The sequence below is a fragment of the Laetiporus sulphureus genome (assembly GCF_001632365.1).
Source record: "Laetiporus sulphureus 93-53 unplaced genomic scaffold LAESUscaffold_13, whole genome shotgun sequence".
In the NCBI taxonomy this organism is placed as follows: Eukaryota; Fungi; Basidiomycota; class Agaricomycetes; order Polyporales; family Laetiporaceae; genus Laetiporus; species Laetiporus sulphureus.
The window spans coordinates 116,804-139,483 of NW_024468522.1; the positions used below are offsets into that span (position 1 = coordinate 116,804).

Below are 22,680 nucleotides of genomic sequence, written 5' to 3' on the forward strand. Positions count from 1 at the left end.
CTGCCCTACATGTATATAAGCCCATGAGGATCTAAGGGAGAACCTTAGATTCATTATTCTATTGCATGCGGCCTAACAAGCCAATTCACCCCCTAGTTGTGAGCATAAGGCTAAGGGCCCTTTGAGCCCCTTTTCCAGACTACATACCACTGCACGCATCCTCAGCCTAGCCCTTGTGGCAGGCTTTTTATGTGGGATCATTTATGCAGGTCACAAAAGCAGACTTGCCCTTAATTGGGTTAAGTGCTTTGGTGCTTTGTGACAGCTGGTCCTTCACTCATGGACCGAATTCGCGAGGACCTCGGAAGTTCAGTGTCATGTCTTCCGGCACTTCTGGTCTCTTCCATCATATTCCGTTCCTCTTGACATCTGAGATATCCCACTTGGACGACACTTTTGCACTCAGCTTGCACTATTCTTTGGCCTGCCCTTGACTCGCTCCTCTGCCTCCTTACAATCATGCCTACCTGCTGCTGCCTCGCTCTCTTGAGTTGCATCTTAGACTTGGAGCACCACATCATTGCACGGACTTTATAAACAATGAGTGTACTCGAGTAGAACTGTAATATATGATATTCTTACAATTATAGGCCGGACCTTATACTCGTCGGGTAAAATTATAAACTATTTTATGCATCCTGGGCACGATTATAATGCGTGATCAGAATGGCCGATCTTACAAGCCATTATAATGATAGGGGGGGTTCTTATGAAACTCAGAGATCCATTATACTAGTAGGCCAGAATGCTCACGGTAAATAAGAATAGGGGGGGTTTTCAAGGTCTTATAAACCCTTTATAATCTTTTTGCACTTTTGCTGATGGAATAATAGAGCATCACAGTCTCATCAAGTGCGTCGAGATTCATGTGCATACCTGATTCCCGCGATGATACCGCTGTAACCCGCGCCTATTACGACCACCTTAATCGGCCTGTAGTCGTCGATGGCGAAGTCGCCGAGCTGAAAACTGTTGTCGACGGGGCCATTGGGCAGCCCATTCGTCGCAGAATCGTTCCTCAAACCGTCGGGCATCGTATAGGCTCTGGCCTCCCGCCTTGAGGTGGGTTCACAGGACTGCGGTGGGCCATCCCGCTAGCGGCTGAGCGCGTACAGTATTATAGTGTTTCGGCATGCTTACGTGTTATCATGAACAAGATACGCTCGAAACAAGCGGTAGCCGCTATGGATTCTCAATATGCACTCCCGGCGACAAGGGTTGTTCATTGGTGAATTTTCGCCGTAGCTAATCGCATGCATGGTGGACGTTTTTCCGAAGCAAGAAGGTGACAGTGAGAAACGAGGGAAGTCTAGCGAATAGAAACCCGACCTGAAAGAAAGGTCCTGTGGACACCATTACGGGGGTCTCTCCACAACCATGCCAATGCGGCGCAGTTGGAAGACGTCTGCGAGCTGGCAAAGTGCAATCATATGATCTTATATGAACTTGAACGCCACGAGCGTTTGCAAGAAGCTGCCATCTATAGCAGGTTCGATCCCAAAGTGGCTTTCTGTTTGGGGCATTATGAACAGAACGTCGTACAATGCAGGAAATGCGTGTTTGATGACCTCAGACGAGCGACTACTGCGGCGATAGCAGAAGAGATGACGATAGCCGACTGGTCTTTGATTAGAAAATATATGATCAACCTCACATGAGAACAATCAGGTATCGCGATCCAGATACTGCTTTGTGATCGCGCCAGCGTCTATAACGGCAGCTCACTTCGAACGACAACATGAATCTGCGAGTGAGATAATCAGTGACGAGCATTCACCTAGGAATGTATTGAGTCGATCCCTCATACGACATCAGGTCGTCGCCTGGAACACCTCATTCCAACGCTCTCCTGCAGATGCCGAGTCAGTCTGCAGGAACTGTAGCACACATCAGCAATTTCATGGTATGACGAACGTCGCACTCCACTGACCCGGTGGAATATCAACCTCCTCGTCATTCAGATACCACGCTCCTAACACATACAAATGAGCTTTGCACACGTCGACGATTCAGGGACGGCCACTCACGATCGCCCGACATCGTCTTCTCGTTGTAGGTCTGCCCGTCACCTAGCCAGTACATCCGGTTGCGAACGCCATCCGCAAGCTCGTAATCAAAGTCTTCCCAGCGGGGGTGCTCATACGCGCGTACAGCGTGTAGACATGACCCTATGCATAGCTTTTCAGCATTAAACGATGTTTTGGTGGAACGTTCGTGCTCACCGGGCCACAGCGCGACGTTGCGGCCCTCTTCCTTGCCCATCTTGTACCATGACCTACATTTCTCGCTATATACAGTCTGCACGTGAAGATGGTGTCAGCAGATATCAACGACGATAGAGTCCACAGAGCAGACCTTCGGGAAGTAGTGCTTCAAAAGACGATATCGTTCAGTTCATATTCCTCGCCGAGCCAGATCAACCCACTCGCCTCCAAATATTTATCAAAATCCTTCACCGCATCCGCCTTCGCCTCGATGCTCTTCAGCCGCTCACGTTGCATCTTCTTCGCTGCGGCAATTGCATACTCGACCTGCCGCTCGATCAACACCAGCAGTGAGCCGGAGCCAAGGGCCGAGTTCGGGCCGAGTGCCATGAACCAGTTCGGAAACCCATCGGTGCAGACGGCCAGGTATGTTGAGGGATGCGGGGTCCATTTTTCTTGTATGGACACACCGCCGCGGCCGATGAGGGGGAAGTCGAACTGGAAAGAATAGTCATATCCTGCGGGAGCACGGAGAGGCGGATGTTAGTGTGGAAAGAATATGGGAGGATGGTGATGATTATCTCAAACCCACCGGTGGCGCAGATAATGATGTCAACATCGGTATGTTGGCCATCGTTTGTCTCGATGCCCTTCGAGGTGATCCGGCTGATATCCTTTGGTACAAAGTCCACCTGTGCCGCAGAGGGTCGTCTGTACACATTCCAAACATTCAGGAGAAAGAGGAGTCGCATACGTTATCTGCACAAAGAGCTTCAAGATATCCAGGCCCTGACGTCAGTCGTCTGCAAGCCACGCCAAAATCGGGTAGCACTAGCAAGGTTCGCAATCGATGCCAAGCACACGTCAGAAGGCTGAATTGGGGGGATCTGCGAAGAAGCGAAGAGACGAACAATGATCCATGATCCACGGCTTTTTCGCGAGCTTCTTCCGCATATGCACCGTGAACGCATCGCGGCCGGCCTGCTGCTGCACACTACCTCGCAGAGTGCTGGCATGCGCGGACTGTGCGACATGAAAGTCATCAGCAGTCGGCAGACCCATCACGAGGCGAACAAATCTTACGTTCAGGTCTGACTCGAGCTCATGGCGAAACTGTTTATAATACCCCGGATCCTCAAAAGCTTCCTTGTCCGCCTCGCTAAACGTGTCTGCTCACAGGTCAAACATTTTGATGTCAGTGTCACATCGTGCAACTTGAAAGTTCAACCGATCACCACGCACAGTTCTCCGCATCCGGATCGCGCTTCATCAGCTCCGCGAGCTTCGCGCTCGCAAAGGGCGTCGAGATCCACGTCTTGCCACGCACAAAATTGTAGATCTTACGCACGCGCGGCTGCAGAGCGGGCACGATCTGGATGGCGCTCGAGCCCTGTAGTGTACAGCACCGCGGCCGTTAAAGCTTTACCGCAAAAGCTATGAGGAGCCCATGCTCACCACACCGATCACGCCGACCGTCTTGTCCTTCCACTGCCACTCCTCGACAGCCTCCTGCCAGGTGCGCTTGCCCACGTCAAAGTCAGCGGTATGAAACAACTGGCCCTTGAACGTCCGCAACCCATCAATCTCGGGCCACTTCCATCGGCTGAGGCTGCCGAGACCCGTGAAGAGGATATCCGCCGTATCGGCGAACTCCTCGTAGCCCACGTCTGCGTTTCCTTCGTTGTTTGGATTGCTCGAGGAGGAAGGGACAGGTCGGCGGATGCGTAGATGCCACTTGCCTGTGGGCTCGTCGTACCGCGCGTGCACGACGCGGTGCTGAAGCTTGATGTAGCGCATGAGCTTGTACTTCTCGACGACAGATTCTAGATAGGCACGAATTTCTGGACCGGGGGCGTAGAAGCTCGACCAGTCGGTCTGTAGACAGTGTTCACATCAGTCAGGTGAAAAGTGCAAATTGTGGTCGAAGAGTGACCTTCGGCTCGAAGGTAAGCTGGTACTATAGTGCGATCTAGATCAGCAACCTTTTATGAGATGGATAACTGTGATGGATGTACGCAGTGGGCAGGGATATCACATGCCAATCCGCTGTAGAGCAGCGATTAAGAAAGATGCTACAAAGTCTTAGGCGTATACGCACGGATATTTGTTGGAATACCACGTCCCGCCGACGCCTGCGTTCTTGTCATATATCGTTAGTTCGACGTTCGGGATTCTTTGCGGGAACCTACGGGCCGTTCGTACGCTCTTGTAGCATTCATACGCAGCTGAGACAAGGTCTGCATACCTGATTCCCGCAATGATCCCGCTGAAGCCTGCGCCTATCGCGACAACCTTGATCGGCCTGTATTCGTCGATCGAGAAGTCCCCTAGCTTGAAGTTACTGTCGGCATCGCTCGTGGCGAGGCCATTGGATATACCGTTCGTTGGAGAGTCTTTACGCATGGTAGGCATCGCGAAGTCGTATTGTCAGGCTAAGTCCGCACACAGAATGCGCTATCAGGACCTCGAAGGTTTCCAGAGTCAAATTCACAGCAACACACGCTTATATGCACTTGGCAATGTGGGCTGAGTTTGCCCGAAAAGTCGTAGCCGAAAGTAGTATCCATCGGACTCTCATGCTCCCGTCCAGGCTTATGGGATCGTGCTGCTGCGTTCTGATCCCGTGTCCGCCGAACAGTCATGCACCCAGACAGTGTCCGAATGGATGACCATTGCGAAAGGGCCCCAGATCATCCACGGAGAAGGTCCCAGAGATATGGAAGCTAAAGATGGCCTGCGATAAAAGTTTAATGCTCCGCGAAGCTTCGGACCACAAGCCGCTCAAGTTATGCAGAAATTGATTGATGTAGCACTGTAAGCCTAGCGGGTGCGTTTGCAAGGAGTATATCCGAGTGACCAGAACAACTCTGGAGACCGCCGTCGCAATATGTGAATGCATATTATATTGGTTGCTCACCGATTCATATGGCAGTCCTTGAGAGTATCTATACCCACCTTCTCCGTCAAACGACAAATCACGAAGTAGACGCTCTGCGTTAATTCTCGAGACTCGTCGAGTTCAAGCGACATTCCAGATATCGTCGCGCAGCCTCCTCCGAAACAATGTGGTTGCGTGCGATAGTGCACTGATGGACGAAGCAGATGAGTGTGGCGAGGACACCAGGGCCGAGCGCTGATGTAGGCAAGATGATGCACATCACCCGCGCGTCGCCCGCGTCTCCACAACGTCTCGCTTTCCCCACCTCCACCACCAACGCTGACACTTTTCGTTCACTATATGCGCCCATTGACATTGCACTCTTCTGCCCTCAACGATGCCGAATATACCGTGTACACCGCCTGTCTCCGCGACCTCTCCGAGGAGGACGAAAACGACCCGGACCACGTCGCCGCTCCGCGCGCCGACTCGTACAACACGGACTTCACCGTCGGCGTGCGCGAGGCAAGGGCGTGGCTGAGGGGGAGATACAGAAGCCTTGCACCTGGGGTGCTCGATTCGGTGCGCATGTTGCGGTAATCTACACCAAAGCGGTCGCCGTCTCACTGGGCGTGCTCGTAGATCTTGAGACTGTTCTGCCCGAAGCTTGCGCCCGGAGAGTCCTTGACGGGCGGCCAAATGTTCGCTGTCCTCCGTCTGGTGCACCATGCATTGAACGGCAAGGACGTGGACAAGAATTTGGTCTTTGTCCAGGGTGAGTGGGATAGGGTCTATCGCTCATGGTTACCGTGTCCGTCGTCCGCAGTCTTTCGGTGTGGACACAGAATCGGCTTGTGCAATTCTCTGGCATACTGCTTAATCCGGCACAAGTTGTTCACTGATGGCGACACTGATGAAGGAATGACCTTTCTGATAGAGACAGTGCATATGTTGATGTCGTCCTGTCCTGTCTCCTGCACAGCCATTCATCATGCTTTTGATCACTACATTGACGAGCTAACCGTACTATGCAGCCTACCCCGACATACCAGCCACCGAATCCGACTATGATCCCCGCCCTTCCCAACCCGTCCCACCTACTTCCGACTTCAACACATCTATACTCTCCCCCACCTCCGACACCAACCCCTTTCACTACCACCACGATGCGCAAGCCAAACCCAACGATCTCCCTCTGCCTTTATCACGCCCCGTCCCCGCCAAGCCCACCATTCCCGCTCCTCCCCTGCCGAGCCCACCGCCCGCTCTTCCTCCCAAACCCGGCAACACGAACCCCTTCCTGACAAGCCTGCGCGCACGCCGCAGCTCCGAAGACGAGCCTCCCTTGCACTTCCATGCCTCCACCCCATTCGCCTCCCGCGCCCGCAGCGAGGGCCGCGGTCCGCCTCTGCCCCCGCGCAAGCACAGCATGCCCGCGCCCGCCATGCCGCCTCCTCGGCACGCCTCCCAGACGCAGACGCGCCCCACACACGCGCACCATACCTCCTCCGCATCGCTCTCCGCGCCGAACGCCAATCTGCTCATTCAGCAAAGCCTTACCGCCACGCGCGTTGCGCAGAGCCTGAAGCGCGCGGAGCACCGCCTCGAGCAGGAGCGCGTGCTCGAGGTTCTCAAGAGCAGCAGTGACACGAACGGGAGGACGAGGAGTAACAGTCCGATGGTGGAAGAGCGCGAGCGCGAACGGGCGGCGTCGACCTCGGGCTCGAGCTCGGCGGATAGAGAGTGGGAGAAGGAGAAGCGACGGATGCCGACGCTCCCGCCGAGGCCAAAGGTGAGCCCGCCGGCATCGACTATGTCGGGTTCCACGGCGCGCTCGATGGAGCAAGTCGCCCGCGCTACGCTGCCTTATAGGCACTCCAGCGCCATGCCAATGCCATCCTTCCGCTCTCCGCCGTCCTCAGTCCACACTGCACCCGAATGCACCACCTCGCCTGCGCTCACGCCTCCCCGCCCACTGAACGACCTCCCACCAGAACCGCCCCCCACCCACCCCGACAGGAAGCCCGTGTCCGCCCTCGTGCTAGATTCCGATCGCGAGCGCGGAGTCCTTCCCCCACTCGAATCTCCGCACCTCTTCCGCTCGCGCTCGATGCATCACCAGGCGCCCCCGCCCATCCCGCCACACCGGAAGAAGCGCCCCGAGAGCGTGCAGATCACGCCGACGTCGACCTCGCCCGTCGACTCGCCGTTCGCGTCGCCCGTCAGAGGCGCACATGCGTTGCCCTCTTCGGGCGCGTCCATCCACAGCAGCACCAGCCAGCCCGCGCTCTCGCGGCATTCATCGCTCTCGGCGCGCTCGCGGCATAGCGACGGGATCGCGGAGCCGATTGCGAATTTGCAGCGCACGCTGAGCACTCTTCACCAAAAGGCGCAGCCGCGTCTCGATTCGGCGCGGTTCAAGGCCGAGGCGGCGTTTGCCCCGCGCGGGTTCGTGCAGCATTCGCAGCCGGGCTCGCGTTGGCTGAGGCAGGAGGGCGAGGAGCGTTTGATGAGCGAGGATGAGACGGATACGGGGCGTGATGATGAGAGTGTGGGGCAGGACGTGGAGGAGACGGAGAGCGAGAAGGAGAGGAATGAGCGGTTGAGGAAGCTTAGGCTTGGGAATAGGGATGAGGTACCGGCGGTGGACCGTCCGCAGCAGGTGGGCGTCGAACGGGACGACTTGAAATGGCCCGCTGGAAATGGATGGAAGCGATTGTAGATGATTACCTACGCGGGACTGCTCGCACGCGCGCACCGTATTCATAGCATCTTGGATAATCTTTGTTGCAGGAGCGTACGTTTGGCAGGCAGGTAGATGTATCTAATGAGTCACTATAGTTAATGCGTACTATGATACATAAATATGAAGTAGATCCACGATATATAAGTTACAGAGAACACGCATGAAGAGGCTGCAGAGAGGGAAACAGATAGGGTGGAAGATCCAAATCCAGGCGCGGAAATTGGGGACGGTTAGACAAAGTCTGCCTTGTGTAGATGTTTTTGTACAAGCGCGTCTCGCACTGGATGCGTTATCAGTAGGTGATCGAGCATAGCTGCCTCAGCGACATACCTGACGCAAGTGTGGATGAGGTTGCCTTGGTATCCTATGGAACGGGCTCAGCCCAACCCCCAAAGCCAAGAAAAACTGACTTACAACCACGGAGGTGACGTATCCGTAGAACGATCGTGGTTCCGGAGAAAAGTCCTTGTGCTGGTCACGAAACTTGTGATGAAGGTCTGCAGGAAAATCCCCAGCACGTCAACCAAAGCACGCCATGCTGTGCGTCGCACTCACATTTAGCAAGGACAGGCGCGGTGTTCTCCCTATCGCCGTAGCTCGACAAGTACTTGTTGATCCTGACCCCCGCGCGGAGTTTCTTCGACAGCAAATCATACTTGTTCAGGAACACTACAGCCGTCCGTCAGCCACCTATCCTATCGCTCAGGGAATGGACATGGCCGGACGCACGGATGATGATGCACTTGGCGAGCAGCTTGGACGAGACGATGCTCTTCCAGAGGATGAACGAGTCCTCGAGGCGGTTGACGCGCTTATCCTCGGCGAGCGTCTCGTCGAAGCACGAGATCGGGGCGAGGAAGAGGATCGCGTTGGCGTCCTCGAAATATGGCAGCCAGGCGGCGCGCTGAGGTGACGTCGGATGTGGAAGTACGAATGCGTAATGGGAGGGACGTACCGACGTTCGAGAGCCACCGACGTCGTAAATGATCCATTCTTTTGAGATTGAGCGATCCACGCCAGCTACGCAGTGATAGAAGATGAGTCTGTCAGCTCAGGATAATGACAGCGACCGATGGCCGTAGCCACAGCAATAGTTTGGAAGCATGCACGGACAAGTATGTCACTCCAATCCGTGAAACGAGATAACTAACGGAATGTTACGATACTCACCAGTGTTTTCAAAGTTCAAGCTGTACTCCTGCACGCCGAGCGTGCGTAGCCGTGCCCGAACGACGTCGTCATCAGATGGCTCGTACGTGCGCGTGGCGATGCGTTCCACGTCGTCAAGGAAGCTGAGAGAGGAATGTCAGTATGAGGAAACGGAGTGTCCAAATGTGTGCAGACACTCGCTACGAGCCGTGAGCACAGAGCCATAAAGGTGAGGACCACCGTCGAACAAACATCGCAGCTGGTACTGCATGCGAAGCGGTGGCAAAAGTCGTATATACCAACCCATGCAGTTGCTATACTGCACGCTGCACAGCAATCCAGCCTGACGAGCCAGACCGCCCAAGTCCTGGATATCACGTCGTCCCACCGCCCAAATGATCGCGTGCATATCCAGGATGACAAGAATGCAGTCCTGGACATCACGTTGTCCCACCCAAATAAAGGCATGCATGCATGACAGTAACAGGAACACTCACTATCCACCGCTCTCCTCCATCTGCATCTTCCTCCTCTTAAGCATCTCCCTAACCACCTCGTCCTCCCACAGCGCCCTAACATCCTCCCCACACCCCGCCACAATCTCCGTGACATCGTCCAACCCCGTCCTCCCCATCACCGGGCTCGCGGCGCGGATCCTGCCGCCTTCCTGCTGCGGTGCGAACAGTGCATCACGCAAGGACCGTCCCGAGCGAAGGCACAGATCCTGGGAGCGGACGTTCCGCGCGTGGGCATACGTGCTCTCGAATGGCGCGTCGGAGGCGCCGTAGGGTGATGGCGATCGTGCTGAGTGAGGCTCGGGGTCCGTCTCCGAGGAGGCGGCGCCGAGGCGCTGCTTGAGGTCGGCCTCTACCTGGCGAAGGGGCCCGAGCCGCAGCTTGAGCAACGCGTGCTTGCTCGTGAAGGCGAGCGGTGCGGGGGGTGCGGACGTGGATGTCGGTGATGGCTCGGTGGCTGTGGGGGAGCTGTCGGCGCTGTTTGGATCTGGGCGGCCGGCGGAGGGCGGACGGATGGGCGATGGGGAGCTGTTGGATGCTGCGAGCTCTTCGGCGAGGGCGTCGAGGATGAGGTTGACGGAGCGGACGAGGTTGAGCTGGATGACGGCGCGCCAGGAGATGCGCTCCTCCTGCCACGCCTGCGGTGCAAAGTTGAGCTGGAAGTCTATATATATAACAGAGCCGGGATGAGCATGCTGCCAGTCCGCGAAACACGCAACGCACTCTTCAGCACCGTTGACTTTCCTGAAGCAAGCGGACTCGTCAGCACTGATCGAATGCGGCACAAGGTTCAGACACGCACCGCTTTCACTCTGTCCGAGGAGAAGCAGCTTGAAGAGACCCTTTTTCTTCTTCCATAGGGCCCTCTCCTCGCGAATGCGCTCGTCAATGTCATCGCTGATGCGCTTCGCCTCTGCCTCCTGCGCGAGTCGGGTCTCGCGCTGCTCAGGAGTCTCGTCGGGCGGGGGCGCAATGGCAGCCGCGAGCGGATCGTCGATGGACCTCGTATGCACGCGAGCGAGCTGCTGCGTCTTCGTCATCGCGCGCGCAAATCCGAACTCGTGGCCGGATATGATATGCGGAGGAGAAAGCGAAGGTGGCAAAGTTGAGGACTGCCGCAGATGGGCGGAAGCGGTGCAGGCACAGGCGCACTGATCTGTTGGCAAGTTTTTAAACAGAAATCAGGAATGCAGGAACGGATCGCTGATGACACGACAATTAATGGTGAATTCGTCGAAAAAAAGGAACGGCGACCGAGGTCCAGGGCGGAATTCGTCGTCGTTGCCAGCGCGGAACCGTCTGATCAGCCCGGTAACCCCGACGTTCTGATGGGCGTAGGCGTCGCGAATGCATCCGTGGCGCAGCATTGACTCGAGACCATTGTGCTGAATAGTTTGTGCGAGTCGAGTGCACGGAGAGAGACAAGGCGAGTGTAAGTCGCACCCGACGTCGCTAGCCACACTCAGGATCGGTTCAGCGTTGTATGTATGACGAGACAGCTGTAACTTTTGCACATGCAGGTATCACTAACTAGCAACAGTGAGCTATATAGACAGAAATACGAAACCAAGCGAAATATACACAGCACTACCTCAGAGCAGCAACGAATCCAGCTTCGACAGCACCTCCAGCACCCCCGCGATCAGCTCAAAGCACAGATCCTCCTCACCCTGCATCTCCCGCTTCACCTCCATCACCAGCCCGAGCACCGCCTCCCGCCCACTCACCCCCGCGCTCCCCATCCCAATCCTCGCCGCCTCCCGTCTCCGCGCCGGCGCGCCCTTGCCCGTGCCCGCACTCGCGCTCCCAAACGGCCAGCACGCAAACTCGGCGAGGATGTCGTCGCACCGCTGGAACGCCGCCTCGCGCTCCTCGTACGAGAGCATCGCAAACGCATTGTCCAGCACGCTCGCCGCGTACGCCGCACACGCGAGACACACCGCCCGTGCCGCCCGCGCCTGCGTGCCCTCTTTCTGCAGCGCCGTCGCCGGCACCGCGCTCGTCTGCGCCGTCAGCAGCGCAACGACGCGTCCCACCACTGCGTCCTTCGTCCTCACGTCCGCGACCGGGTGCGTCGCCATATCGAACAGCAAAAAGTTGCGCTTCTCCGTCCGGAGCACGCCCTTGTCGACGAGTCCCTTTGCGAGCCGCTCGCGCACCTGCTTCAGCTGAAAGCCGATCTTCATCACGTTCCACGTCTCGCCTGCGCACGCAGCAACGCGAGTTCGACATGCAAGGAAGAGAACGCTAGCGTCAGCCTGCGTCGCGTAAGCTCACGGCCGTGCCACGCCATGCAGACGCGCGGACGGAACGCCCACTCACCGCTGAGCAGGTCAACCCACGTGTTGACCGGCATCCGCTCCACGCTCTCCTGCGCCTTCATCATCTTGAGTGTTTCGTCGAGTAGTGTCTCGCCGGTTTGCCGGTCGTCGATCACCTCCACCACGCGTTCAGAGACTGGGAGCTGTCTCCGGTTTGGATCGCGCACGACTGCGATGCGCCGTCGCAGCGCGAGCTCCATGAGGATGCAGCCGCGTAATGCGTACGAGATGTTGTCGTTCCAGAATGATAAATAGCCCTGTGGACCTACAGAGTGAGCATAGGGAAGCCGGGTCAATGACGGATACGATCATTGTAAAAGAAAATGCGGTGTATTGCAGCCTCCCGGAAATACTCCGTAAAGGTGCTCAGAAGGAAGGATGGGGCGGGTCCTTCGATTGAGAGCGCATAGCGTCACCGCCCACATTTTGTTATGCATTGCCGGGCATTAGGCACAAGCATAGGACACCTTTGAATGTTTCGTCCCCGGCAGAGGTTAGACATCATAAGCAGTTGCGTGATGAGCAGTGCAACTGATCACGCCTTGACTATGACAGATTGACCGTGGTCGACGGGTGTCAATTCCATTGATGAGGCCCGGCCCGGGATCTGACCACGTCAGGTAGACAGCCAGCCAGCCGATGCCGCCCCACACGGCGCAGTGTCCGCATACGTGGCGAGTGCATCTCGGCTCGCCACCCAAAATCCCGCCATCTCACTATGCTGCGAGCGCACCTGCGTGCGCGCACCCAGCGCCGAAGAAAACAGTAGACATAGAAAGGCCAATGCTAGTAACGGATGTCAAGCAATGTATCAGGCCGTCTCACGGCCTGCCTCGCCTCGCACAATGTGCAGTCCAAACAGCCACCTCGTAGCAGCACAAAAAACCTCGCCAACTCACCTGCTTATCTTTCAACCCAAGCAACAGCACCTCCTCCATGATCGTCAACTTCGGCGCGCGCCCGCCCTGACGCACGTCCTCGTCCTCTCTTTCCAGGTCGCGCGGGTCATACGCGATCTTACTGCCGCCCTCGAACGCCGAGCCCGCATGCGAGAGCGGGGCGCCGCCGTTAGTCTTGTTCGTCGTGGACGAGTTGGATGTGGTGGACGAGGACGCGGAGAGGCCCCAGGCGTCGTCGTCGGGGTCGTCAGCTGAGGCGGCGTTGGGGACGCGCCGCCGCGAGAGGCCGCCGGTGGATGTCATCGCATGCGCTGGTGCTGGTGTGGTGAGTGCTCCGAGTGTCGCAGCGAGCACAAGCGTAAAAGTGAGACCGCGATGGAGGCGGTGGGCCGGAGGTGGGAGGGTTAGATCGAGGACGGGATGCCAGTTCAGACGTCGATGGATGGAGAGCGCTGCTACTGCGCCAGTCGGGCTGCGCCTCGGCGTCTGCCGAGCACTGGCCGAGCGTCCTTGCCGCTCGCTTTCTGCTCTCATTCAGCTTAATGTCGGCATAACGCTATGTCAATTTTCAGCTCAAACTGTTTCCAAGGCTCTGTGCTTCAAAACCTAGCACTTGTCAATGATTTTGTGAAGGCCCAGCTACGATCGCAAGGGTCTCCTTTCTGCTCACAGTGAAACCAGATTACTTGTTCAACTCTTCGCGACACATAATCCAAACAAGCCAGCTCTCAGGTCGTCTTTAATCGCGGTTATAATAAAAGACGATTCGTATGCCGTCAAAAACCTTGCCATGAACATCGCAACTTGAAAGTCCTACAGACTTCATCGCTGCATGGGTATCTGCTCTCTCGTCCGCCTTAAGCCGTTGTTTCTCAGCTCGTGGAAGAGCCGTCTGGTGAATATGGATGGCCCACGGCTTTGCGATATCAATTCGCTACTAGACACAATGACGGTTCTCCCATGCCGCCACACGCTACAGTAAGCCCTCTATCCAAACGTTCTCCGTAGCGGTCGCAGACCGCATCGCTAGCACTGCTCATGATGCCAAACTGTTGATTCATCTCTTCACGATGCATAATTCAGACAATTCAGCTCGCAGATCACTCGTCGCGGCTATAATATATGACGACTCGGTCATCGAAATCCTTGCAAACAACGCCGGCAATTGAAAGTCTCTATAGCTCTGACGTGCTCTTGATCGCCGCACGGGCTCTTCATTGCTCTATGGGTACCTAGCATCTACGCTCTCTTCCCCGTCTATAAAGCTTCCCTTTCTCTAGCTCATGGCAAGGCTGTCCGAAGGATATGTATGATCCGCGGCCGTGCGATCTTCATTTGGTACTAGACACACTTCAAAAAGCCTTATATTCTCTGTTCAGGACTTCGCCATCCGCAAATGCATTTTCGAGCTCGTCCTCTTTGGCAATTTCAGCTGCATTTCATACAACACATTTCCCAGCACCCTCGCTCGTCCACATCCCGCCGTTTCCTCTCATCATGCAAGCTGGGCATTCTATCGCACATCGTGACCTCGACCTTGTTCTCGCCCATGTGTCGCTGGCGTGCGGCCCGTCTCGCGGTACGACCGTTTCGCCCTGCAGATCTACGAAACCAGCACCTCGCCGAGGTTCACGCTGCCCCCGATGAACGCGCCCTAGGTCGTGCACCCGGCTAGCACTACGGTCGCATCCGCCCGCGGGCGCACCCCCCTTGGACAGGTTACACAGCGCGGTTTCGGAATTGCGTAGGCTTTAGTGGCAGAAGCGCGGTCCGATGAGTTTGCTGAATAGGTCTCTCGCCTCTATTGGTCATCTGGGGCATGCGCTTCCGGGATCGGGGAGTGGGCTCGTCTGTGGGATGTATATCGCTCTGAACTCCTTGCACATGGTCGGCAGGCGGGGCAGCGTTCAACCGGGTTCCTCCAGCTCGTCCTGCTTTCCTTTACTGATATTTTTATGTAAACTCGTCGCGGAAGTCCTCCAGCTCGCAGGTGATCAACATCCCCTCTGGAAAGTCGTCTTCCTCCTCGTGATCGCCGACCCTCCTCTGCGATCGCGCTGTAGGGAAGGAACCGCTCGCGCGCCAAGGCGTAGATGCAGTCGAGACCTCTGTCCATCAACGCCGCCTTCGCGAGGCCGTATAGGATGGCATCTGGGATGTCGTCTATCTGTTCGAACATCACGCAGAGCAGCGTCGGCGGGGGGCCGACGTAGACCTCGGGGTGTTCGTCACATTGTCCAGCGGTGCGCGTGGACGCCTAAATAAGGCTGAAGGATTGCTAGGACGCGCTAAGCCTTGTGCTTCCGGTACGTCTTCTTGGGTGGCCGCGAGAGGCAACTAAGAGATCGATGAGGTGGCCCACGGCGAGCGTGTAGAACAGAGCCGCGTCCAGTTTTCCCGCCACCACGGGTTTATCTCTTCTCGCCTTTCGGAGCTGGTGTTGGATGTTGGCGGATCAGTTCGCATAGTTGGGCGACAGTCGTCGTTCGTACGCACATCGTCCAGGATTGTCGGCATTTTGAGCGCTCGAGGAGACGCGAATGCTGGAGAGTTGGGAGATGCCGCTGCGGGCGCGGTGAGAGCCAGCTAGGTGATGTGTGTGTGGTATGTAGTGCTTTGAGCTCAAATGGCCTTGTGTCGCTGATTTCCAAAGGATGCGATGTCGGGATTCATCAGGAGACCGCGTCGCGTAAACGCGTCGCCGCGCCACAAAAACAGCTTTAGCCAAAGCTATAGATCATCTAGCTTGAAAGTCGTTGGTGCTTTCTCGGGAAACTAGCACTGCATGCGCTCCTCCCGGTGGTACACAGCTGACTCCTTCGTTCGCTTCACTAGCTTTGTGTTAGAGCTGCTGCTGGAGACAGGATCACACATTATGTAGGTGTGCGCCGAGCTGGTTCAGACACTGATCGCAACGCGTCTGCACTAGCCTCTTGTGTTCAGAGTACAGATTCGCTGCTGGTGCCGCAGCCGCATTCCGGCCACATCGATCGTTTCGCGGCTTTACCATGAGTCTCCATGGCTCTTCCTCCAAATCCTCGCACAATCTCCATTCTCAAGCGGGAGTTTGGCGTTCAATGGCTTCATGCCATCTCATCCTGCAAAGAGGCACACTTCATTTGCGCGCACACACATCCAGCATGCGCGAAGATCCGGCGATGCGGCCCCCACTCGACAGTACAGTGCTTGCCCTTGATAAACCACTGCGAACGTCGGCCGGTGTGCTGGATCGTTCACAAGCCTGCGCAGGATGAGCGGACGTGTATCGCGCATGCTGATATCATTTCTGCCTGTGCTACAGGCGATTAGAAATTTCGAGTCGGCCTCCACGCTCTCAATGTCCAGTTTGTGGCGCTGCAAAGACGACGGCTTCCATTGTTATCACGATGCCGTGTCGAGTTGCGCCAACGCCGTCACTCCTGCTTGTACTGTAGCATACTCTACGTATTTGACGATTGTTGTCTCGTGCCTATGGCTTGTAAAATCATAAATGGCTTTGGATGTCACTACATGTGCCTTCGATCGTGTTCCTCAGGATTAGAGTAACAAACATAAGCAGATTCATATAAACCGTGTATAAGCTACTTGAAAGTTGACAACTGAGACTTCAATACTTCCCGAAGAATAGCTCAGAAGTTAGAACGTGAAACCGACTGAGATCTCATCTAACGTTCGCTGTCAGATTTCGCGATAGGTGGATTTCGTGGTTGAGCAGAGGCGTGGAAGCTCTCGTACACTAGGAAGTCAAGTCGAAACGCGGCGTTCTCTCGGTCTGAGCTAGAGGAAGATTCCCCTGTGCATCCGCGAGAGCAGCCCCCCATTGTCATGGAACCCGTTGAAGCGGGAAGGACGAAGCGGTGCAGAGTCTGAGAGTCCGTTCAACGGCGAACGGTGCGCGTCGGCATTCGCCGAGTCTCCTTGCCGCCCGCCCCCATGTTCAACACTACTCGAACTCGCCGGATACACAGCAAGTGCTGATGTGCTTGCGAAACCTACACACTTCACGATGAAGGCTTGTCTCAAGAGTTGATATCGCGCGCATACTGTGGCTGTCTCGTCGTCTGACCTCGCGCCATCGCTGGATCGATGTCTGAACACAGCATTGCATCCGAGTACGTCGCCGCTCTTGTGACCAGCTCTGCTATCGTCCGAGCGAACTTCGATTTGATAACCAGGTGCGCGGGCATCTCTGCTGCGAGCCTTCTCGCTTCTATCTAAGAAGGGCAAAGACACCAGTGAGTATCTCCTTGAATGCAATTTCACTCACGACAACGATCGTTCCCGTCGTCTATCGATATTGGCTGTGCTGTAAGCTAATTGGATGAGGCTGAATGACGCGGACTCGCTACTCTAAATTGTATCATCCTGCTGACTCTCGAGTGTTCGCACACACACGCCACCTCATGTGCCCGCTAAGCGGCCTATCATCCTCGCGCAGCCGCTCGGTCCTTTGCGGTCCGCTTGAGGCAGCTTTCGAGAGCGCAGCTTACATCAAGAATGTCTTGCATGGATCTTCTCCGCACTATGAGCGATTGACAAATCTCATTACACATCCCCCTTCTCTCGACAGGCACAGTGTTCGCGCAGAGCCGTTTTATGCTCACTGTAGGCACGAATGTGTGCCACAGTTGCGCCAAATATCCGGTTGGGTAATCTTGCTCTCATCGTGTTTTCCTAAGCTCATCGTAACAATTACACGATACCAGTGTGTATTGGGAATTCTGTGGCCTCGTTGCGCTGCTTCAACGTACAAACCTTCAAGAAGAGGCATACCGACGAGATTGCTTGCTGGAGGTTCTCTGTTTCGAAGCCAAGTTCAACCTAATTGCCAATCGCACTGCGCCAGCCGAAGAGCGTGCTATTTCCAAAGCGGTCAATGTCTATTATTGGTCAAGTGCATCAACACCCACGGACGCGCGAACCTATAGGCGCACCATTCTGTAGGTGCAGTACACCGATCAAGCTCGATCTTGCCGATCTTGATCGTTTTGGTGGAGGGGGATCCAATGGTGAGGGATGCATTTCACTTGAGATTGGCTCTCCCAGCCTAAGTGGCGTGAAGATGTTCAGTGTTCCCACACTCGTGATTGTGCTTCTTCCAAAGCCGTCGGCGCTGTACAAACCTGGCTTGCTCTTCCAGTATGCTCAGTAGACCGGAAATGCTTACTAGGTCTTCTGTCAGGACGAACTCTGAAGCGGTCCGAATCGGCCGATAGTTACCCGGTCTTGCTGTGCCACTCTGCCCTCGACTACACGGTATCAACGTGGAGAATTCCGTGTTCCTTAGCGTTCTGATATCGCCGACTGTTCTCTATTGATTTGTGCCTGCCTACCTCTGAAACTACCGAGAGCCATCTCCTGATCGCACTCGAAGGACGGCATTGTCTCACTGCCTTGCGCCTCGACTTCTGCGACCACCACGTTTCTGGGATTTCTGCAACCAGGGTCGCTTCCGGTCAACGCAGGCTTTCGGACCACCTGTGCCTTTGCATACGGAATGGCGGAGTACACAGGAAACGTCTGATCGTCGTATAGTCTCGTCCTCTTTTGCCAGCTGGCGGCGCTTCCACTGCAATCACAACACGCTGTGAATACTCTCAGCTTTCTTCCGTCAACACTAGCCAGGAGCAGATGATCTACGACGCTGGTACGGCATCACTACCCTGCTTGCATTCCATTCTGTGCTGCTAAATGGACACGTAAATACTGCCGCAATCTGCGTCGTGCTCTCCTCACCTGCCATATATGTATCATCCGCGCACCGCGATCTCACTTGCTGGAGCGGACTGATTCAGTGCGGCTCCCACAGCCCAGGAAGGTAGGTCCGTCCGCCAGCGATCCGACCCCGTCACACGCCTGAAATAACCCGAGACGCACGTATGCAGTCTTCGCTCTTGGCATTCCATGCGCAGGCATTCACGTACGTATGCTACCTACCAGCACACATCCCTACCCGACTTGCGTGCGAGTCGTACTGATGGTACCCGCGACACGGAAGTGCGCTCGAACAATCGCGAACCGGACGACGCGGTGCTCCGCAGCATTCAATGCGAATGTTCGTACCATCCACCCAGCAGCAATTAGCTCAGACAGACGGCTGGTCAGTCACGCGTCAAGCTTCGCGACTGCCAGCCGTCAGTACCGACGTACGTTCACGTCATCTTCACCGTCATGCCTTGCCAGAGCGGAGCATGTTCATTGGCGGTCGGCCATATTCGTTGACGATATGGCTCCATCGTCACTTTCATCTGCCATTCAATGCATCCAATAGAGAGCTTCGAACGCTGCTGCTGGCCGTACGAAGGCTGACAAATCTATTTGCCCACTGCGGTTGGTAGGAGCTTTCCGCTGCTTCGCAAGTCACACGACATAACGTCCTCCCCCAGCCAACCGGAATCCGTCCGCTTGAAACATATGGCAGGATGCGCGCCCTTGTTTTGGATTGGAAATTTCGAGTCTGAACCGCGCACTCCAATGGACGGCGCGCAGCGTGGACCGCGTGAGATTATATATTCTCATTAAAAATCCGATTTTGAAACTGACCAATTTTTCAAGGGACTCGAATTACGACACAGCTTTTGAGTTTTGACAGAACTCTCGCCTGTGAGTTTGCTTCTTTACCCACGTTTGAGTTCCGCGAACCCATAGTTGGCGTTAATTACCGTCTGCCTTCATGACCGCTCCCAAGCACGTGTACGCCGCCTGCATCAAATATGCTCAGGGTCATCCTTCGTCCCTACTTCGTGGATGACGAACTTCACATCGACTTTGCGCGGATCACTCGATATCAGCGTAAGCTTTCCTTGCATGGTATCTGATCGTCGCAGCCAACCATCCCGCCAAGTCCATTATTATCGAGCTGCAGCCGTTTCGGAGCGTCTGACCAACTCGCAGTGCCGCCTATCCGGCGAAGGTGTCTGCATTTCGGCGTTGCGATGCTTCGATTACGAACATGTGTTCTCCGTCGCTGCCTTCCGGGTCGATCTCGTATCTCTGGCTACTGAATCTGTTCGCTCAATATCATTGAGAAGGGTGAGAAGAGATCTGTGTTGGGGCCGGCTTCTCGGATTTGTGTTTGATCTGCCGACATCTGCGCTGGCCTTCTCTGCTTCGCTTCTTGCCAATTACTGATAACGCAAGCTGTCCGTTTTTCCCCTGTTATTCCTGGTGAAATACCATTGGACGGCTCCTTTTCGCAATGGGCGCTTGCTGCGTTCAGCGGGCAACGCTGCATTTTCTCCCGCTACCTCGAATGTTCGGCAACGGTTCTGATGGCTCCTCGCTCTGCTCACTCGTCCTCACCATCTGCTCCCTTCACTGTCAATTTTGACGGCCCTGATCCGCACGCTTCCCATGGTGGTAGATCGTCCCGATAGACCATGCGCCCCTTGTGTCCCTGGTTATTTCCTTGCCAGCAGAGGCCCGCGGTTGCGCACACTCAGGCACATTCTCTTGTGGTGTGCATCGTGACTGTCAGAGCAGCACGGCCTCGAGGAAGGTTAGTCATATCTCGAGCTGACTGGCTGCGTAGCAACAAGTGGTCTCCAGTGCAGATGTAGCCAATGGGCTCTTTTGTTCTGTGAGTGAGCTGTCCGCTCTTGCAATGACGCAGCCCACGGAAATTGTGTTCGGTAATGGCCATTCCCACAGTAGTGGCTGCCATACAACCAGCTTGGAGCTGCACGAGTAGGTGCTCTCGAGGTTGCTAGATTGTTCAAAACGTGAACAATCATTAATCATCGCATGTGCTCAACACCGTGATCAATCCAGAGGACAAATTCTTGGCGCAACTACCTCCCAGCAATTTTGCGACCCTTTACTCATGGCTAACCGATATCTCCTCATCGATTGATCCATGGAATTATCCGTGACGACGGATCGTGAAAGGAAATCTCGACGCCGACGCCACAATTCACTTTGCAACCTCATTGGTTCCGCATCGCACGTAGGACATGATCCGGCGCTGATTACCTCTACGCACCTGCGGTCCTTCGAGAGCGGAAATAGATAGGCAAGGTATGACGGAGCAGTACGTGTCAAGTCCCCGTCTGAAGCCTCAGGACGTCATTTGCCTCCAATCCTTGCCATTCAACCTCTGCGATGCGTGACTTATAGTTATGTCTGCGACAGGATTCTCGTGTGAAGAGGATGCAGCACCTGCAGTGACTCTTTGTCGTCTTCTAGCTCGAACCAACTATTCTGGCTCTCACGGTACTGAAGCCTCTCATTGGACCGGAGTCGCGGTTTTCGTGCCCCCTTCTTTGAATGACGCCCAATCAGCACGAGGCTGGTCCCACGGGAAGACGACACATCCTCCGCTCTCCGTCCTCTGTCTGTCCGGTTTCACTTTGAGGCAGGCCATCTGCGTGTGCAGGCGTACGCAGGCCAACCGTTGACGGTTATATTCTCTCATTTGCGTCGCTCCTTCTCACGAACTCACGCCGTGCGTCCCCCTTCACCTACGACTGGACTTCTGCCAGGAGGAGCAGTGCTCCGTCTCTGTCGCTCGACCGTCTGTACGCACCAAAGCCCTTTCAATCTACGTCTACGAAGCACTGGTGAGGAAGCACCAAGTTTAAACCTTCACGCACAGAGACTAATTCTTCTTCAGTGTACGATGAACGCCGGACAACGTGAAGACAGACATTGGTCGCAGACCTTGCCTCCACATACCGCCCTTACCTTCGCTGCGGTCTATGACCCAGTGGAAGGCTTGATCACCTTCTCCGGGGCGCATCTGCTAGAAACGGATCGCTGTGACCGAGTTGTGGTCAACACGCGGCGGCCTGTTGCATTTCCGCGTCGGGATGATGGGGACAACCGGTCGCAAGCGTTGACGATCGACTTGATCGCCCGTCCGTCCGTGGACGGAACACGTTCCACTGCACGAGTCCTACACGATACAATGAGCTGCGCGCCTTCGGCATGGCCTTATGATGCGCAGACGGATACGGATACCATGCTGGATTCGCAGTACCTACCTACGTGGCTCGGCGTCTCTCGAGGCCTCAGCACGGGCCTCAATAGTCCTGCTATTGCATCTTCTGCTGCACTCACAGCTGTCTTCCATGACGCCGAGTCACTCCGCGCTCTGCGCCAACATCTCAGAGGGATGCAATGGAAGTGTATGCCCGTACCACGCAACGGCTCCCCGTGTTGCGGGTCAGACGAGGATCATGTAACGGATGAAGGATTTTTTGAAGCAAGGCATATGTGTGCCGATGACGGTTCGAGCATTCCCGTGCTGGTCAACCTGAATCTGGTTAGTCGGTCACGTATTTTCTGATACCTACTTCGGATCTGACTGAACGCTTTCTCCTTCGCAGCAATCAGCGTTCTCGGTGACCACCACTTCGACCAACAACTACATCGAGGTCGACTTTCCTTCCGATTTCGAGATGACAGGCGACGGACAGTCCTCGTGGGAGACGCTCTACGACGCGGATAATCACTTTTGTATGAATATGCCATCTATGGAAGGGAGGAGACGGTTGCGAAAGCCACGTAGCCCTCCTCGGCCTCCATCGACTCTGCCTGCAGATCCCGCGGAGGTGCTAGCGCGACAACAGTACAACCATCTTCATCCCTCAGGAACGCCTCCGCCGTCTCCGGCGTCGACTCTGAGGAAGAAGGCGTCCATCGCAAAGGCGAGGGCGCTGTTGGATAAATTGGGCAAGATTGTTAAAAATGAGAGTGGAGACGAATCGGGCTGGGTGTGTGTTGACGTGACGCCAAAGAGGGCATGAAATGTTGTATAGGACAATATCGAAATCTTCTGTATCAATAGGGACTTTCTGGGTGACTTCTCGGTATTCTTTTCTTTACTTGGGAGGAATCGGGGTGGGGTCTTGATTGGGTCTTTCTCGGGGGGGTTCTGTCTACTAACGTTCGGGGATTACTGTTGGGCTTACATAGGGAACAATGTACTCACCTAATGAAAAGGTACTGAATGTAGAGATTATTCGTCA

At 55.4% G+C, this 22,680-nt stretch overlaps 8 protein-coding genes across 8 annotated transcripts in view; 3 read left to right on the forward strand and 5 right to left on the reverse strand.

Annotated features, from left to right (window-relative positions):
• The window catches only part of LAESUDRAFT_697859 (FAD/NAD(P)-binding domain-containing protein), a gene marked incomplete at its 3' end in the record, with an annotated part of 6,741 nt that extends 5,459 nt beyond the window's left edge, over positions 1-1,282 (reverse strand). Inside the window, exons 1-2 of the mRNA XM_040906325.1 lie at positions 1,141-1,282; positions 877-1,076 (exon numbers count right to left, since the gene is read on the reverse strand). Coding sequence (XP_040765586.1) covers positions 877-1,034 — 158 coding nt within the window. The 5' untranslated portion in view covers positions 1,035-1,076; positions 1,141-1,282. The remainder of the gene's footprint in view (positions 1-876; positions 1,077-1,140) is intronic.
• Positions 1,283-1,688: 406 nt separating this feature from the next.
• LAESUDRAFT_724316 (FAD/NAD-binding domain-containing protein) lies at positions 1,689-4,668 on the reverse strand. Its single transcript, XM_040908587.1, has 16 exons — positions 4,450-4,668; positions 4,303-4,389; positions 4,220-4,250; positions 4,138-4,161; positions 3,660-4,079; positions 3,447-3,594; positions 3,288-3,373; positions 3,116-3,227; positions 2,959-3,035; positions 2,797-2,896; positions 2,430-2,722; positions 2,356-2,370; positions 2,223-2,298; positions 2,028-2,168; positions 1,931-1,972; positions 1,689-1,877 (listed from the first exon to the last, which is right to left on the reverse strand). Exons 1-16 carry the CDS (start codon positions 4,614-4,616, stop codon positions 1,864-1,866), a joined length of 1,833 nt encoding a protein of 610 aa, XP_040765587.1. The 5' UTR covers positions 4,617-4,668; the 3' UTR covers positions 1,689-1,863.
• Positions 4,669-5,442: 774 nt separating this feature from the next.
• LAESUDRAFT_742648 (uncharacterized protein) lies at positions 5,443-7,804 on the forward strand (the record flags this gene model as incomplete). Its single annotated transcript, XM_040911207.1, has 3 exons — positions 5,443-5,664; positions 5,725-5,857; positions 6,135-7,804. 3 exons carry the CDS (start codon positions 5,443-5,445, stop codon positions 7,802-7,804), a joined length of 2,025 nt encoding a protein of 674 aa, XP_040765588.1.
• A 254-nt stretch (positions 7,805-8,058) lies between these two features.
• LAESUDRAFT_650150 (G-alpha-domain-containing protein) lies at positions 8,059-10,532 on the reverse strand (the record flags this gene model as incomplete). The annotated part of the gene is made up of 10 exons (XM_040904220.1): positions 8,059-8,108; positions 8,159-8,192; positions 8,243-8,325; positions 8,384-8,497; positions 8,558-8,732; positions 8,784-8,848; positions 8,990-9,120; positions 9,475-10,156; positions 10,216-10,236; positions 10,295-10,532. 10 exons carry the CDS (start codon positions 10,530-10,532, stop codon positions 8,059-8,061), a joined length of 1,593 nt encoding a protein of 530 aa, XP_040765589.1.
• Positions 10,533-11,084: 552 nt separating this feature from the next.
• On the reverse strand, positions 11,085-13,015 carry LAESUDRAFT_650236 (GPP34-domain-containing protein; the record flags this gene model as incomplete). Its single annotated transcript, XM_040904228.1, has 3 exons — positions 11,085-11,695; positions 11,815-12,070; positions 12,713-13,015. The coding sequence occupies 3 exons, from the start codon at positions 13,013-13,015 to the stop codon at positions 11,085-11,087; spliced, it is 1,170 nt and encodes a 389-aa protein (XP_040765590.1).
• A 1,168-nt stretch (positions 13,016-14,183) lies between these two features.
• On the forward strand, positions 14,184-15,074 carry LAESUDRAFT_86243 (uncharacterized protein). Its single transcript, XM_040914850.1, has 2 exons — positions 14,184-15,018; positions 15,066-15,074. Exon 1 carries the CDS (start codon positions 14,486-14,488, stop codon positions 14,975-14,977), a length of 492 nt encoding a protein of 163 aa, XP_040765591.1. The 5' UTR covers positions 14,184-14,485; the 3' UTR covers positions 14,978-15,018; positions 15,066-15,074.
• LAESUDRAFT_86238 (uncharacterized protein) lies at positions 15,014-15,346 on the reverse strand. The gene has a single exon (XM_040914849.1). The coding sequence runs from the start codon at positions 15,227-15,229 to the stop codon at positions 15,050-15,052; it is 180 nt and encodes a 59-aa protein (XP_040765592.1). The 5' UTR covers positions 15,230-15,346; the 3' UTR covers positions 15,014-15,049.
• Positions 15,347-20,921: 5,575 nt separating this feature from the next.
• Positions 20,922-22,670, forward strand: LAESUDRAFT_86628 (uncharacterized protein). The gene is made up of 3 exons (XM_040914851.1): positions 20,922-21,270; positions 21,324-21,974; positions 22,039-22,670. The coding sequence occupies exons 2-3, from the start codon at positions 21,330-21,332 to the stop codon at positions 22,456-22,458; spliced, it is 1,065 nt and encodes a 354-aa protein (XP_040765593.1). The 5' UTR covers positions 20,922-21,270; positions 21,324-21,329; the 3' UTR covers positions 22,459-22,670.
• The last annotated feature ends 10 nt before the right edge of the window (positions 22,671-22,680 follow it).